Raw genomic sequence first — 16412 nt, forward strand, 5'->3', positions numbered from 1 at the left:
ACCAGGGCCTGCACCCTATTCCCTATATAGTGCACTATAGTTGACCAGGGCCTGCACCCTATTCCCTATATAGAGCACTATAGTTGACCAGGGCCTGCAACCTATTCCTTATATAGTGCACTATAGTTGACTATTGTTGACCAGGGCCTGCACCCTATTCCCTATATAGAGCACTATAGTTGACCAGGGCCTGCACCCTATTCCCTATATAGAGCACTATAGTTGACCAGGGCCTGCACCCTATTCCCTATGTAGAGCACTAGTGTTGACCAGGGCCTGCACCTTCTTCCCTATGTAGTGCACTATAGTTGACCAGGGCCTGCACCCTATTCCCTATATAGAGCACTATAGTTGACCAGGGCCTGCACCCTATTCCCTATATAGAGCACTAGTGTTGACCAGGGCCTGCACCCTATTCCCTATGTAGAGCACTAGTGTTGACCAGGGCCTGCACCCTATTCCCTATGTAGTGCACTATAGTTGACCAGGGCATGCACCCTATTCCCTATGTAGAGCACTATAGTTGACCAGGGCCTGCACCCTATTCCCTATGTAGAGCACTAGTATTGACCAGGGCCTGCACCCTATTCCCTATGTAGTGCACTATAGTTGACCAGGGCCTGCACCCTATTCCCTATATAGTGCACTATAGTTGACCAGGGCCTGCACCCTATTCCCTATATAGAGCACTATAGTTGACCAGGGCCTGCACCCTATTCCCTATATAGAGCACTATAGTTGACCAGGGCCTGCACCCTATTCCCTATATAGAGCACTATAGTTGACCAGGGCCTGCACCCTATTCCCTATGTAGAGCACTAGTGTTGACCAGGGCCTGCACCCTATTCCCTATATAGTGCACTATAGTTGACCAGGGCCTGCACCCTATTCCCTATATAGAGCACTATAGTTGACCAGGGCCTGCACCCTATTCCCTATGTAGAGCACTATAGTTGACCAGGGCCTGCACCCTATTCCCTATATATAGCACTATAGTTGACCAGGGCCTGCACCCTATTCCCTATGTAGAGCACTATAGTTGACCAGGGCCTGCACCCTATTCCCTATGTAGAGCACTATAGTTGACCAGGGCCTGCACCCTATTCCCTATGTAGTGCACTATAGTTGACCAGGGCCTGCACCCTATTCCCTATGTAGAGGACTATAGTTGACCAGGGCCTGCACCCTATTCCCTATGTAGAGCACTAGTGTTGACCAGGGCCTGCACCCTATTCCCTATATAGAGCACTAGTGTTGACCAGGGCCTGCACCCTATTCCCTATGTAGAGCACTATAGTTGACCAGGGTCTGCACCCTATTCCCTATATAGTGCACTATAGTTGACCAGGGTCTGCACCCTATTCCCTATATAGAGCACTATAGTTGACCAGGGCCTGCACCCTATTCCCTATGTAGAGCACTATAGTTGACCAGGGTCTGCACCCTATTCCCTATATAGTGCACTATAGTTGACCAGGGCCTGCACCCTATTCCCTATGTAGTGCACGATAGTTGACCAGGGCCTGCACCCTATTCCCTATATAGAGCACTATAGTTGACCAGGGTCTGCACCCTATTCCCTATATAGTGCACTATAGTTGACCAGGGCCTGCACCCTATTCCCTATGTAGTGCACTATAGTTGACCAGGGCCTGCACCCTATTCCCTATATAGAGCACTATAGTTGACCAGGGCCTGCACCCTATTCCCTATGTAGAGCACTATAGTTGACCAGGGCCTGCACCCTATTCCCTATATAGAGCACTATAGTTGACCAGGGTCTGCACCCTATTCCCTATATAGTGCACTATAGTTGACCAGGGCCTGCACCCTATTCCCTATGTAGAGCACTATAGTTGACCAGGGCCTGCACCCTATTCCCTATATAGAGCACTATAGTTGACCAGGGCCTGCACCCTATTCCCTATATAGTGCACTATAGTTGACCAGGGCCTGCACCCTATTCCCTATATAGAGCACTATAGTTGACCAGGGCCTGCACCCTATTCCCTATGTAGAGCACTAGTGTTGACCAGGGCCTGCACCTTATTCCCTATGTAGTGCACTATAGTTGACCAGGGCCTGCACCCTATTCCCTATATAGAGCACTATAGTTGACCAGGGCCTGCACCCTATTCCCTATGTAGAGCACTAGTGTTGACCAGGGCCTGCACCCTATTCCCTATGTAGTGCACTATAGTTGACCAGGGCCTGCACCCTATTCCCTATGTAGAGCACTAGTGTTGACCAGGGCCTGCACCCTATTCCCTATGTAGAGCACTAGTGTTGACCAGGGCCTGCACCCTATTCCCTATGTAGAGCACTAGTATTGACCAGGGCCTGCACCCTATTCCCTATGTAGTGCACTATAGTTGACCAGGGCCTGCACCCTATTCCCTATATAGAGCACTATAGTTGACCAGGGCCTGCACCCTATTCCCTATATAGTGCACTATAGTTGACCAGGGCCTGCACCCTATTCCCTATGTAGTGCACTATAGTTGACCAGGGCCTGCACCCTATTCCCTATATAGAGCACTATAGTTGACCAGGGCCTGCACCCTATTCCCTATATAGAGCACTATAGTTGACCAGGGCCTGCACCCTATTCCCTATGTAGAGCACTAGTGTTGACCAGGGCCTGCACCCTATTCCCTATGTAGAGCACTAGTGTTGACCAGGGCCTGCACCCTATTCCCTATATAGTGCACTATAGTTGACCAGGGCCTGCACCCTATTCCCTATATAGTGCACTATAGTTGACCAGGGCCTGCACCCTATTCCCTATATAGAGCACTATAGTTGACCAGGGCCTGCACCCTATTCCCTATATAGAGCACTATAGTTGACCAGGGCCTGCACCCTATTCCCTATATAGAGCACTATAGTTGACCAGGGCCTGCACCCTATTCCCTATGTAGAGCACTAGTGTTGACCAGGGCCTGCACCCTATTCCCTATGTAGAGCACTAGTGTTGACCAGGGCCTGCACCCTATTCCCTATATAGTGCACTATAGTTGACCAGGGCCTGCACCCTATTCCCTATATAGAGCACTATAGTTGACCAGGGCCTGCACCCTATTCCCTATGTAGAGCACTATAGTTGACCAGGGCCTGCACCCTATTCCCTATATATAGCACTATAGTTGACCAGGGCCTGCACCCTATTCCCTATGTAGAGCACTATAGTTGACCAGGGCCTGCACCCTATTCCCTATGTAGTGCACTATAGTTGACCAGGGCCTGCACCCTATTCCCTATGTAGAGGACTATAGTTGACCAGGGCCTGCACCCTATTCCCTATGTAGAGCACTAGTGTTGACCAGGGCCTGCACCCTATTCCCTATATAGAGCACTATAGTTGACCAGGGTCTGCACCCTATTCCCTATATAGTGCACTATAGTTGACCAGGGCCTGCACCCTATTCCCTATGTAGTGCACTATAGTTGACCAGGGCCTGCACCCTATTCCCTATATAGTGCACTATAGTTGACCAGGGCCTGCACCCTATTCCCTATGTAGAGCACTATAGTTGACCAGGGCCTGCACCCTATTCCCTATATAGAGCACTATAGTTGACCAGGGTCTGCACCCTATTCCCTATATAGTGCACTATAGTTGACCAGGGCCTGCACCCTATTCCCTATGTAGAGCACTATAGTTGACCAGGGCCTGCACCCTATTCCCTATGTAGAGCACTATAGTTGACCAGGGCCTGCACCCTATTCCCTATGTAGAGCACTAGTGTTGACCAGGGCCTGCACCCTATTCCCTATATAGGGCACTAGTGTTGACCAGGGCCTGCACCCTATTCCCTATGTAGAGCACTATAGTTGACCAGGGCCTGCACCCTATTCCCTATGTAGAGCACTATAGTTGACCAGGGCCTGCACCCTATTCCCTATGTAGTGCACTATAGTTGACCAGGGCCTGCACCCTATTCCCTATGTAGAGCACTATAGTTGACCAGGGCCTCCCTATGTAGAGCACTATAGTTGACCAGGGCCTGCACCCTATTCCCTATATAGTGCACTATAGTTGACCAGGGCCTGCACCCTATTCCCTATGTAGAGCACTATAGTTGACCAGGGCCTGCACCCTATTCCCTATGTAGAGCACTATAGTTGACCAGGGCCTGCACCCTATTCCCTATGTAGATCACTAGTGTTGACCAGGGCCTGCACCCTATTCCCTATATAGGGCACTAGTGTTGACCAGGGCCTGCACCCTATTCCCTATGTAGAGCACTATAGTTGACCAGGGCCTGCACCCTATTCCCTATGTAGAGCACTATAGTTGACCAGGGCCTGCACCCTATTCCCTATGTAGTGCACTATAGTTGACCAGGGCCTGCACCCTATTCCCTATGTAGAGCACTATAGTTGACCAGGGCCTCCCTATGTAGAGCACTATAGTTGACCAGGGCCTGCACCCTATTCCCTATGTAGAGCACTATAGTTTACCAGGGCCTGCACCCTATTCCCTATGTAGAGCACTAGTGTTGACCAGGGCCTGCACCCTATTCCCTATGTAGAGCACTATAGATGACCAGGGCCTGCACCCTATTCCCTATGTAGAGCACTATAGTTGACCAGGGCCTGCACCCTATTCCCTATATAGAGCACTATAGTTGACCAGGGCCTGCACCCTATCCCCTATGTAGAGCACTATAGTTGACCAGGGCCTGCACCCTATTCCCTAGGGATGTAGTGCACTATAGTTGACCAGGGCCTGCACCCTATTCCCTATGTAAAGCACTATAGTTGACCAGGGCCTGCACCCTATTCCCTATATAGTGCACTATTGTTGACCAGGGTCTGTAGATATACTGATTCTGATATAGGGAATGTTCGGGACACAGACTTACTGTGAACTCAAGGTTTAAGTCAGGGTGTGGGTCACTGGGTCGGGCCTTGAACTGGTAATCATACAATAATACTACAGACTGGTTGTGAACTATAAGATAGACACCTGGTGAATGGGGACGTACAGTCATTGGTCTGAGACCTTGACTATGATGAGCTTCATAACATATAGAAGATATACAGTATCGACAGTTTAGAGACTTGAATCGCAAGTTTTCTCTGGTCTGGGTGACTGGAGTGACTGGAGTGACTGGAGTGACTGGAGTGACTGGAGTGACTGGAGTGACATGTGGAGTGACGAGTGACATGTGGAGTGACTGGAGTGACTGGAGTGACGAGTGGAGTGACTGGAGTGGAGTGACTGGAGTGACTGGAGTGGAGTGACTGGAGTGACTGGAGTGGAGTGACTGGAGTGACTGGAGTGGAGTGACTGGAGTGGAGTGACTGGAGTGACTGTAGTGGAGTGACTGGAGTGACTGGAGTGGAGTGACTGGAGTGGAGTGACTGGAGTGACTGGAGTGGAGTGACTGGAGTGACTGGAGTGGAGTGACTGGAGTGGAGTGACTGGAGTGACTGGAGTGGAGTGACTGGAGTGATGGACACGTATGTTGTCCCAGGAAGATAGATGTCACGTTCTCCTCTGTTCTCTGACCAGCACTTCATTATAAAGTGTCCTATATTCCCCAGGCTCTTACCTCAGACAAGTACATCTGTATCTGTAATACCACCTCATTGTCTTCAGTACAACCGGTCTGTAATTACACGGAACTGCAATCTAGCAAGGGATTGTCTTGAGAGCTGCAACCAGCTAAGTCATTTGGGTTCCTGGATCGTTTCACAGCGTTTTAATATATATTTATTTGACCTTCATTTAACTCGGCAAGTTGAGAACAAATTCTTATTTACAATGATGGCCAAGAAAGTCGCTTAACTGCCTTGTTCAGGGGCAGAATGATAGATGTTTACCTTGTCAGATCGGGGGATTCGATCTTGCAAACTTTCGGTTACAAGTCCTAAGCTCTAACCACTAGGCTACCTGCCGCCCAGCATTATAAGGCTGTGTTGAGACATTGACTTATCAACGACCCAAGCCCAGCTCAGACTTTCAGCACGCTTATAAGGAAGGACGGTCAAGAAGGACTTACACAAATGACTGATGATTGGCTGAGAGAAATTGATGATAAAAAGATTGTGGGAGCTGTTTTGTTAGACTTCAGTGCAGCTTTTGACATCATCGATCATATTCTGCTGCTGGAAAAACACACAGTACCAGTCAAAAGTTATGACACACCTACTCATTCAAGGGTTTTTCCTTTATTTGTACTATTTTCTACATTGTAGAATAATAGTAAAGACATCAAAACTATGAAATAACACATATGGAATCATGTAGTAACCAAAAAAGTGTTAAACAAATCAAAATATATTTTATATTTGAGATTCTTCAAAGTAGCCACCTTTTACCATGATGAGGCTTTGCACATTCTTGGCATTTGTTTTGTTTAACACTTTTTTGGTTACTACATGATTCCATATGTGTTATTTCATAGTTGTGATGTCTTCACTATTATTCTACAATGTAGAAAATAGTAAAAAATTAAGAAAAACCCTTGAATGAGTAGGTGTGTCCAAAAATTTGACTGGTACTATAGATATGTGAAACCAGATTAAAAGGCAGTGATATAGATATGTGAAACCAGATTACAAGGCAGTGGTAGAGATATGTGAAACCAGATTACAAGGCAGTGGTAGAGATATGTGAAACCAGATTACAAGGCAGTGGTAGAGATATGTGAAACCAGGTTACAAGGCAGTGGTAGAGATATGTGAAACCAGATTACAAGGCAGTGGTAGAGATATGTGAAACCAGATTACAAGGCAGTGGTAGAGATATGTGAAACCAGATTACAAGGCAGTGGTAGAGATATGTGAAACCAGATTACAAGGCAGTGGTAGAGATATGTGAAACCAGATTACAAGGCAGTGGTAGAGATATGTGAAACCAGATTACAAGGCAGTGGTAGAGATATGTGAAACCAGATTACAAGGCAGTGGTAGAGATATGTGAAACCAGATTACAAGGCAGTGGTAGAGATATGTGAAACCAGATTACAAGGCAGTGGTAGAGATATGTGAAACCAGATTACAAGGCAGTGGTAGAGATATGTGAAACCAGATTACAAGGCAGTGGTAGAGATATGTGAAACCAGATTACAAGGCAGTGGTAGAGATATGTGAAACCAGATTACAAGGCAGTGGTAGAGATATGTGAAACCAGATTACAAGGCAGTGGTAGAGATATGTGAAACCAGATTACAAGGCAGTGGTAGAGATATGTGAAACCAGATTACAAGGCAGTGGTAGAGATATGTGAAACCAGATTACAAGGCAGTGGTAGAGATATGTGAAACCAGATTACAAGGCAGTGGTAGAGATATGTGAAACCAGATTACAAGGCAGTGGTAGAGATATGTGAAACCAGATTACAAGGCAGTGGTAGAGATATGTGAAACCAGATTACAAGGCAGTGGTAGAGATATGTGAAACCAGATTACAAGGCAGTGGTAGAGATATGTGAAACCAGATTACAAGGCAGTGGTAGAGATATGTGAAACCAGATTACAAGGCAGTGGTAGAGATATGTGAAACCAGATTACAAGGCAGTGGTAGAGATATGTGAAACCAGATTACAAGGCAGTGGTAGAGATATGTGAAACCAGATTACAAGGCAGTGGTAGAGATATGTGAAACCAGGTTACAAGGCAGTGGTAGAGATATGTGAAGCCAGGTTACAAGGCAGTGGTAGAGATATGTGAAACCAGATTACAAGGCAGTGTTAGAGATATGTGAAGCCAGGTTACAAGGCAGTGGTAGAGATATGTGAAACCAGATTACAAGGCAGTGGTAGAGATATGTGAAACCAGATTACAAGGCAGTGGTAGAGATATGTGAAACCAGATTACAAGGCAGTGGTAGAGATATGTGAAACCAGATTACAAGGCAGTGGTAGAGATATGTGAAACCAGATTACAAGGCAGTGGTAGAGATATGTGAAACCAGATTACAAGGCAGTGGTAGAGATATGTGAAACCAGATTACAAGGCAGTGGTAGAGATATGTGAAACCAGATTACAAGGCAGTGGTAGAGATATGTGAAACCAGATTACAAGGCAGTGGTAGAGATATGTGAAACCAGATTACAAGGCAGTGGTAGAGATATGTGAAACCAGATTACAAGGCAGTGGTAGAGATATGTGAAACCAGATTACAAGGCAGTGGTAGAGATATGTGAAACCAGGTTACAAGGCAGTGGTAGAGATATGTGAAGCCAGGTTACAAGGCAGTGGTAGAGATATGTGAAACCAGATTACAAGGCAGTGGTAGAGATATGTGAAACCAGGTTACAAGGCAGTGGTAGAGATATGTGAAACCAGGTTACAAGGCAGTGGTAGAGATATGTGAAACCAGATTACAAGGCAGTGGTAGAGATATGTGAAACCAGATTACAAGGCAGTGGTAGAGATATGTGAAACCAGATTACAAGGCAGTGGTAGAGATATGTGAAACCAGATTACAAGGCAGTGGTAGAGATATGTGAAACCAGATTACAAGGCAGTGGTAGAGATATGTGAAACCAGATTACAAGGCAGTGGTAGAGATATGTGAAACCAGATTACAAGGCAGTGGTAGAGATATGTGAAACCAGATTACAAGGCAGTGGTATAGATATGTGAAACCATATTACAAGGCAGTGGTAGAGATATGTGAAGCCAGGTTACAAGGCAGTGGTAGAGATATGTGAAACCAGATTACAAGGCAGTGGTAGAGATATGTGAAACCAGATTACAAGGCAGTGGTAGAGATATGTGAAACCAGATTACAAGGCAGTGGTAGAGATATGTGAAACCAGATTACAAGGCAGTGATATAGATATGTGAAGCCAGGTTACAAGGCAGTGATATAGATATGTGAGACCAGATTACAAGGCAGTGGTAGAGATATGTGAAACCAGATTACAAGGCAGTGGTATAGATATGTGAAACCAGATTACAAGGCAGTGGTAGAGATATGTGAAGCCAGGTTACAAGGCAGTGGTAGAGATATGTGAAACCAGATTACAAGGCAGTGGTAGAGATATGTGAAACCAGGTAACAAGGCAGTGGTAGAGATATGTGAAACCAGACTACAAGGCAGTGGTAGAGATATGTGAAACCAGATTACAAGGCAGTGTTAGAGATATGTGAAGCCAGGTTACAAGGCAGTGGTAGAGATATGTGAAACCAGATTACAAGGCAGTGGTAGAGATATGTGAAACCAGATTACAAGGCAGTGGTAGAGATATGTGAAACCAGATTACAAGGCAGTGGTAGAGATATGTGAAACCAGATTACAAGGCAGTGGTATAGATATGTGAAACCAGATTACAAGGCAGTGATAGAGATATGTGAAACCAGATTACAAGGCAGTGGTAGAGATATGTGAAACCAGATTACAAGGCAGTGATATAGATATGTGAAACCAGGTAACAAGGCAGGATACACCTGAGCTAAATTTTGAGTCTCATAGCAAACGGTCTGAATACTTATGTAAGTAAGGTATTTCAGTTTTTTATTTTTTAAAACATTTACAAACGTTATATAAACCTGTTTTCGCTTTTTCAGTATGTGGTATTGTGTGTAGATTGCTGAGGATTTTTTATATATATTTTTTATTTAGAATAAGAATGTAACGTAACAAAATGTGGGAAAAGTCAAGGGGTCTGAATACTTTCCGAATGCACTGTGTGTGTGCCAGTGTGTGCCCATGTGTGCCAGTGTGTGCCCGTGTGTGCCCGTGTGTATGTGCATGCTTGAGTGTGCGTGTACACTACAGGTGGCATCCACAGATTTCCCTGGTAATTGGGTGTCATCTCCTGGAGCTGGTAACCCGTGGTGACAGCTCTGGCATTAGCAGCTGCTGGACCGCCATAGGGCTTCCAGACACCCTGTAAACCAATCAGAGTGCCTCACGCCCCGGGCTCTACCTGGCCTGCAACCAATCACAGCATATCACACCTTAGGCTGCTGAATGTAGACAGACAAACAGCACCTTGTAGTCTTAAGACAGGCACAGACTAGACCACCTACACCTAGGGTGCGTCCCAAACGGCCATCTATTCTCTCTACTGTGCACTCTTAGTTTTTTTAGTTGGGTGACTTGTTTTGCAGCGTCTTGCTGACAGTAAAGTGGGGCATGAACAAATGATGAGAGAATGAGATCTCCTCATTTACAGGGTGTTATCTGCATCACCCTAAAACACGCACGCACGCACGCACGCACACACACACACACACGCACACACAACATGTGTTTTAGGATACCACACAGTCAGAACTACTCTTAAGGGGAGACTTTATAAAAGGAGAGAGTGGATGAGTCCCAAATGGAACCCTATTCCCATATCCCTTATAAAGAGACCGTACCCCTATATAGAGCTCACATCCCCTACATAGAGCCAAACATCCCCTAGAAGAAGCACATACCCCGTACATAGAGATCATACCCCCTACATAGAGATCATATCCCCTACATAGAGATCATACCCCCTACATAGAGATCATATCCCCTACATAGAGATCATATCCCCTACATAGAGATCATATCCCCTACATAGAGATCATACCCCCTACATAGAGATCATACCCCCTACATAGAGATCATACCCCCTACATAGAGATCATATCCCCTAAATAGAGATCATATCCCCTACATAGAGATCATACCCCCTACATAGAGATCATATCCTCTACATAGAGATCACATCCCCTACATAGAGATCATACCCCCTACATAGAGATCATATCCCCTACATATAGATCATACCCCGTACATAGAGATCATATCCTCTACATAGAGATCACATCCCCTACATAGAGATCATACCCCCTACATAGAGATCATATCCCCTACATATAGATCATACCCCCTACATAGAGATCATATCCCCTACATAGAGATCATACCCCCTACATAGAGATCATATCCCCTACATATAGATCATACCCCCTACATAGAGATCATATCCCCTACATAGAGATCATATCCCCTACATAGAGATCATACCCCCTACATAGAGATATTATCCCCTACATAGAGATCATATCCCCTACATAGAGATCATATCCCCTACATAGAGATCATACCCCCTACATAGAGATCATATCCCCTACATAGAGATCATATCCCCTACATAGAGATCATATCCCCTACATAGAGATCATACCCCCTACATAGAGATCATATCCCCTACATAGAGATCATATCCCCTACATAGAGATCATACCCCCTACATAGAGATCATACCCCCTACATAGAGATCATATCCCCTACATAGAGATCATATCCCCTACATTTTTTACATTTACATTTTAAGTCATTTAGCAGACGCTCTTATCCAGAGCGACTTACAAATTGGAAAGTTCATACATATTCATCCTGGTCCCCCCGTGGGTATTGAACCCTGGTCCCCCCGTGGGAATTGAACCCACAACCCTGGCGTTGCAAGCACCATGCTCTACCAACTGAGCCACACGAGACCACAGTAGAATGAAGTAGCTCTAATACATAGAATGAAGTAGCTCTAATATATAGAATGAAGTAGCTCTAATACATAGAATGAAGTAGCTCTGATACACCGAATGAAGTAGCTCTAATACATAGAATGAAGTAGCTCTAATATATAGAATGAAGTAGCTCTAATACATAGAATGAAGTAGCTCTGATACACCGAATGAAGTAGCTCTAATACATAGAATGAAGTAGCTCTAATACACAGAATGAAGTAGTCTGGCTCTAATATATAGAATAAAGAAGTCTGGCTGTAATACACAGAATGAAGTAGCTCTAATACATAGAATGAAGTAGTCTAGCTCTAATACATAGAATAAAGAAGTCTGGCTGTAATACACAGAATGAAGTAGCTCTAATACATAGAATGAAGTAGTCTGGCTCTAATACACAGAATGAAGTAGCTCTAATACACAGAATGAAGTAGCTCTAATACATAGAATGAAGTAGCTCTAATACACAGAATGAAGTAGTCTGGCTCTAATACATAGAATGAAGTAGTCTAGCTCTAATACATAGAATAAAGAAGTCTGGCTGTAATACACAGAATGAAGTAGCTCTAATACATAGAATGAAGTAGTCTGGCTCTAATACACAGAATGAAGTAGCTCTAATACACAGAATGAAGTAGCTCTAATACATAGAATGAAGTAGCTCTGATACATAGAATGAAGTAGCTCTGATACATAGAATGAAGTAGCTCTAATACATAGAATGAAGTAGCTCTAATACATAGAATGAAGTAGTCTGGCTCTAATACATAGAATGAAGTAGCTCTGATACATAGAATGAAGTATTTATTACATATAATAAAGTAGCTCTAATACATAGAATGAAGTAGCTCTGATACATAGAATGAAGTAGCTCTGATACATAGAATGAAGTAGCTCTAATACATAGAATGAAGTAGTCTGGCTCTAATACATAGAATGAAGTAGCTCTAATACATAGAATGAAGTAGCTCTAATACATAGAATGAAGTATTTATTACATATAATAAAGTAGCTCTAATACATAGAATGAAGTAGCTCTAATACATAGAATGAAGTAGCTCTAATAAATATAATGAAGTATTTAATGCATATAATAAAGTAACTCTAATGAAGTATCCTATTCTAACCTCTGTGTGTGTCTGTGTGTTCCAGGGGATAGATTTTGCTAGTTTCACAGGCTACATGTTCCTGGGGATCTGTCTGGTCCTCCTCACCTCCTTCCCTTTCCTCCGTCTGCTCTACTGGAACAAGAAGCTATACAACAAGGAGTCCAGTGAGATCGTCGGTGAGTCTGAGTCTGAGTCTGAGTCTGAGTCTGAGTCTGAGTCTGTGTGTGTGTGTGTGTGTGTGTGTGTGTGTGTGTGTGTGTGTGTGTGTGTGTGTGTGTGATTGTGATTGTTTGAGACTGTTGGTGTGTAGCTGGCTAGCTAAAGCCAACTTCATAAAATTGCCAGTTGGCTAGTATTACGGAGAACCATCAAAACATTCATGGAATGAAACATATGAAAAGCAGGGACAGATCGATCAGCGGATGTTAGTTTAAAAAAACAACTCATTAGCTGTCTAACTCAATACCTAATCAAGGAGAGTAGTCTACCTTGTACATACAGTACACATTCAGAAGGCTACTGACTGTCTTCAGTCTTAAGGTGTGAATGCTAGCTGCTACGGTCTCATCTTAGAAAACACATCATGGTCTCTGCCGAGAAAAACTCCTCGGACTGGCCTACTAGCAGTGGTGGAAAAAGTACCCAATTGTGAAAGTTAAGTAAACGTATAGATTCCTTGATAGAGAGTTACTCAAGTAAAAGTCAGCCAGTAAAATAGTACTGGAGTAAAAGTCTAAAAGTATTTGGTTAAAGTATCAAAAGTAAAACTATAAATGACTTAAAGTTCCTTATATTAAGCAAAGCAGACGGCTTAATATTCTTGTTTTAAAAATTTACGGACCTACTTTCTGCTGGTTGTCATGTTTCAGTAGGCCTAACCCACTAGGCAACAGGTAGCTTACCTTCGGCTGGTTGTCATGTTTCAGTAGGCCTAACCCACTAGGCCACAGGTAGCCTACCTTCGGCCGGTTGTCATGTTTCAGTAGGCCTAACCCACTAGGCAACAGGTAGCCTACATTCGGCCGGTTGTCATGTTTCAGTAGGACTAACCCACTAGGCAACAGGTAGGCTACCTTCGGCCGGTTGTCATGTTTCAGTAGGCCTAACCCACTAGGCAACAGGTAGCCTACCTTCGGCCGGTTGTCATGTTTCAGTAGGCCTAACCCACTAGGTAACAGGTAGCCTACCTTCGGCCGGTTGTCATGTTTCAGTAAGCCTAACCCACTAGGCCACAGGTAGCCTACCTTCGTCCGGTTGTCATGTTTCAGCAGGCCTAACCCACTAGGTAACAGGTAGCCTACCTTCGGCCGGTTGTCATGTTTCAGCAGGCCTAACCCACTAGGCAACAGGTAGCCTACCTTCGGCCGGTTGTCATGTTTCAGTAGGCCTAACCCACTAGGCAACAGGTAGACTACCTTCGGCCGGTTGTCATGTTTCAGTAAGCCTAACCCACTAGGCAACAGGTAGCCTACCTTCGGCCGGTTGTCATGTTTCAGTAGGCCTAACCCACTAGGCAACAGGTAGCCTACCTTCGGCTGGTTGTCATGTTTCAGTAAGCCTAACCCACTAGGCAACAGGTAGCCTACCTTCGGCCGGTTGTCATGTTTCAGTAGGCCTAACCCACTAGGCAACAGGTAGACTACCTTCGGCCGGTTGTCATGTTTCAGTAAGCCTAACCCACTAGGCAACAGGTAGCCTACCTTCGGCCGGTTGTCATGTTTCAGTAGGCCTAACCCACTAGGCAACATGTAGCCTACCCTGGGCTGGTTGTCATGTTTCAGTAAGCCTAACCCACTAGGCAACAGGTAGCCTACCTTCGGCCGGTTGTCATGTTTCAGTAGGCCTAACCCACTAGGGCAACAGGTAGCCTACCCTGGGCTGGTTGTCATGTTTCAGTAGGCCTAACCCACTAGATAACAGGTAGCCTACCTTCGGCCGGTTGTCATGTTTCAGTAGGCCTAACCCACTAGGCAACAGGTAGCCTACCTTCGGCCGGTTGTCATGTTTCAGTAAGCCTAACCCACTAGGCAACAGGTAGCCTACCTTCGGCCGGTTGTCATGTTTCAGTAAGCCTAACCCACTAGGGCAACAGGTAGCCTACCCTGGGCTGGTTGTCATGTTTCAGTAAGCCTAACCCACTAGGCAACAGGTAGCCTACCTTCGGCTGGTTGTCATGTTTCAGTAGGCCTAACCCACTAGGCCACAGGTAGCCTACCTTCGGCTGGTTGTCATGTTTCAGTAGGCCTAACCCACTAGGCAACAGGTAGCCTACCTTCGGCCGGTTGTCATTTTTCAGTAAGCCTAACCCACTAGGCAACAGGTAGCCTACCTTCGGCCGGTTGTCATTTTTCAGTAAGCCTAACCCACTAGGCAACAGGTAGCCTACCCTGGGCTGGTTGTCATGTTTCAGTAAGCCTAACCCACTAGGGCAACAGGTAGCCTACCCTGGGCTGGTTGTCATGTTTCAGTAGGCCTAACCCACTAGGCAACAGGTAGCCTACCTTCGGCCGCTTGTCATGTTTCAGTAGGCCTAACCCACTAGGCAACAGGTAGCCTACCCTGGGCTGGTTGTCATGTTTCAGTAGGCCTAACCCACTAGGCAACAGGTAGCCTACCTTCGGCCGGTTGTCATGTTTCAGTAGGCCTAACCCACTAGGCCACAGGTAGCCTACCTTCGGCTGGTTGTCATGTTTCAGCAGGCCTAACCCACTAGGCAACAGGTAGCCTACCTTCGGCCGGTTGTCATGTTTCAGTAGGCCTAACCCACTAGGCAACAGGTAGCCTACCCTGGGCTGGTTGTCATGTTTCAGTAAGCCTAAACCACTAGGGCAACAGGTAGCCTACCCTGGGCTGGTTGTCATGTTTCAGTAAGCCTAACCCACTAGGGCAACAGGTAGCCTACCCTGGGCTGGTTGTCATGTTTCAGTAGGCCTAACCCACTAGGCAACAGGTAGCCTACCTTCGGCCGGTTGTCATGTTTCAGTAAGCCTAACCCACTAGGCAACAGGTAGCCTACCTTCGGCCGGTTGTCATGTTTCAGTAGGCCTAACCCACTAGGCAGCAGGTAGCCTACCTTCGGCCGGTTGTCATGTTTCAGTAGGCCTAACCCACTAGGCAACAGGTAGACTACCTTCGGCCGGTTGTCATGTTTCAGTAGACCTAACCCACTAGGCAACAGGTAGCCTACCTTCGGCCGGTTGTCATGTTTCAGTAGGTCTAACCCACTAGGCAACAGGTAGCCTACCTTCGGCAAGTTGTCATGTTTCAGTAGACCTAACCCACTAGGCAACAGGTAGCCTACCTTCGGCTGGTTGTCATGTTTCAGTAGGCCTAACCCACTAGGCAACATGTAGCCTACCTTCGGCCGGTTGTCATGTTTCAGTAGGCCTAACCCACTAGGCAACAGGTAGCCTACCTTCGGCTGGTTGTCATGTTTCAGTAGGCCTAACCCACTAGGCCACAGGTAGCCTACCTTTGGCTGGTTGTCATGTTTCAGCAGGCCTAACCCACTAGGCAACAGGTAGCCTACCTTCGGCCGGTTGTCATGTTTCAGTAGGCCTAACCCACTAGGCAACAGGTAGCCTACCCTGGGCTGGTTGTCATGTTTCAGTAAGCCTAACCCACTAGGCAACAGGTAGCCTACCCTGGGCTGGTTGTCATGTTTCAGTAAGCCTAACCCACTAGGGCAACAGGTAGCCTACCCTGGGCTGGTTGTCATGTTTCAGTAGTCCTAACCCACTAGGCAACAGGTAGCCTACCTTCGGCCGGTTGTCATGTTTCAGTAGGCCTAACCCACTAGGCAACAGGTAGCCTACCCTGGGCTGGTTATCATGTTTCA

At 45.9% G+C, this 16412-nt stretch overlaps 1 protein-coding gene across 1 annotated transcript in view; it reads left to right on the forward strand.

The window, feature by feature from the left end:
* Nucleotides 1-13198, forward strand: part of oca2 (oculocutaneous albinism II) — a 103124-nt gene extending 89926 nt beyond the window's left edge. The window contains exons 14-15 of the mRNA XM_055862346.1: nucleotides 12618-12750; nucleotides 13173-13198. Of these exons, the coding sequence (XP_055718321.1) occupies nucleotides 12618-12750; nucleotides 13173-13198 (159 nt within the window). The remainder of the gene's footprint in view (nucleotides 1-12617; nucleotides 12751-13172) is intronic.
* Nucleotides 13199-16412: the final 3214 nt, after the last annotated feature.

This window comes from Salvelinus fontinalis, chromosome 14, assembly GCF_029448725.1.
Source record: "Salvelinus fontinalis isolate EN_2023a chromosome 14, ASM2944872v1, whole genome shotgun sequence".
Lineage (NCBI taxonomy): Eukaryota > Metazoa > Chordata > Actinopteri > Salmoniformes > Salmonidae > Salvelinus > Salvelinus fontinalis.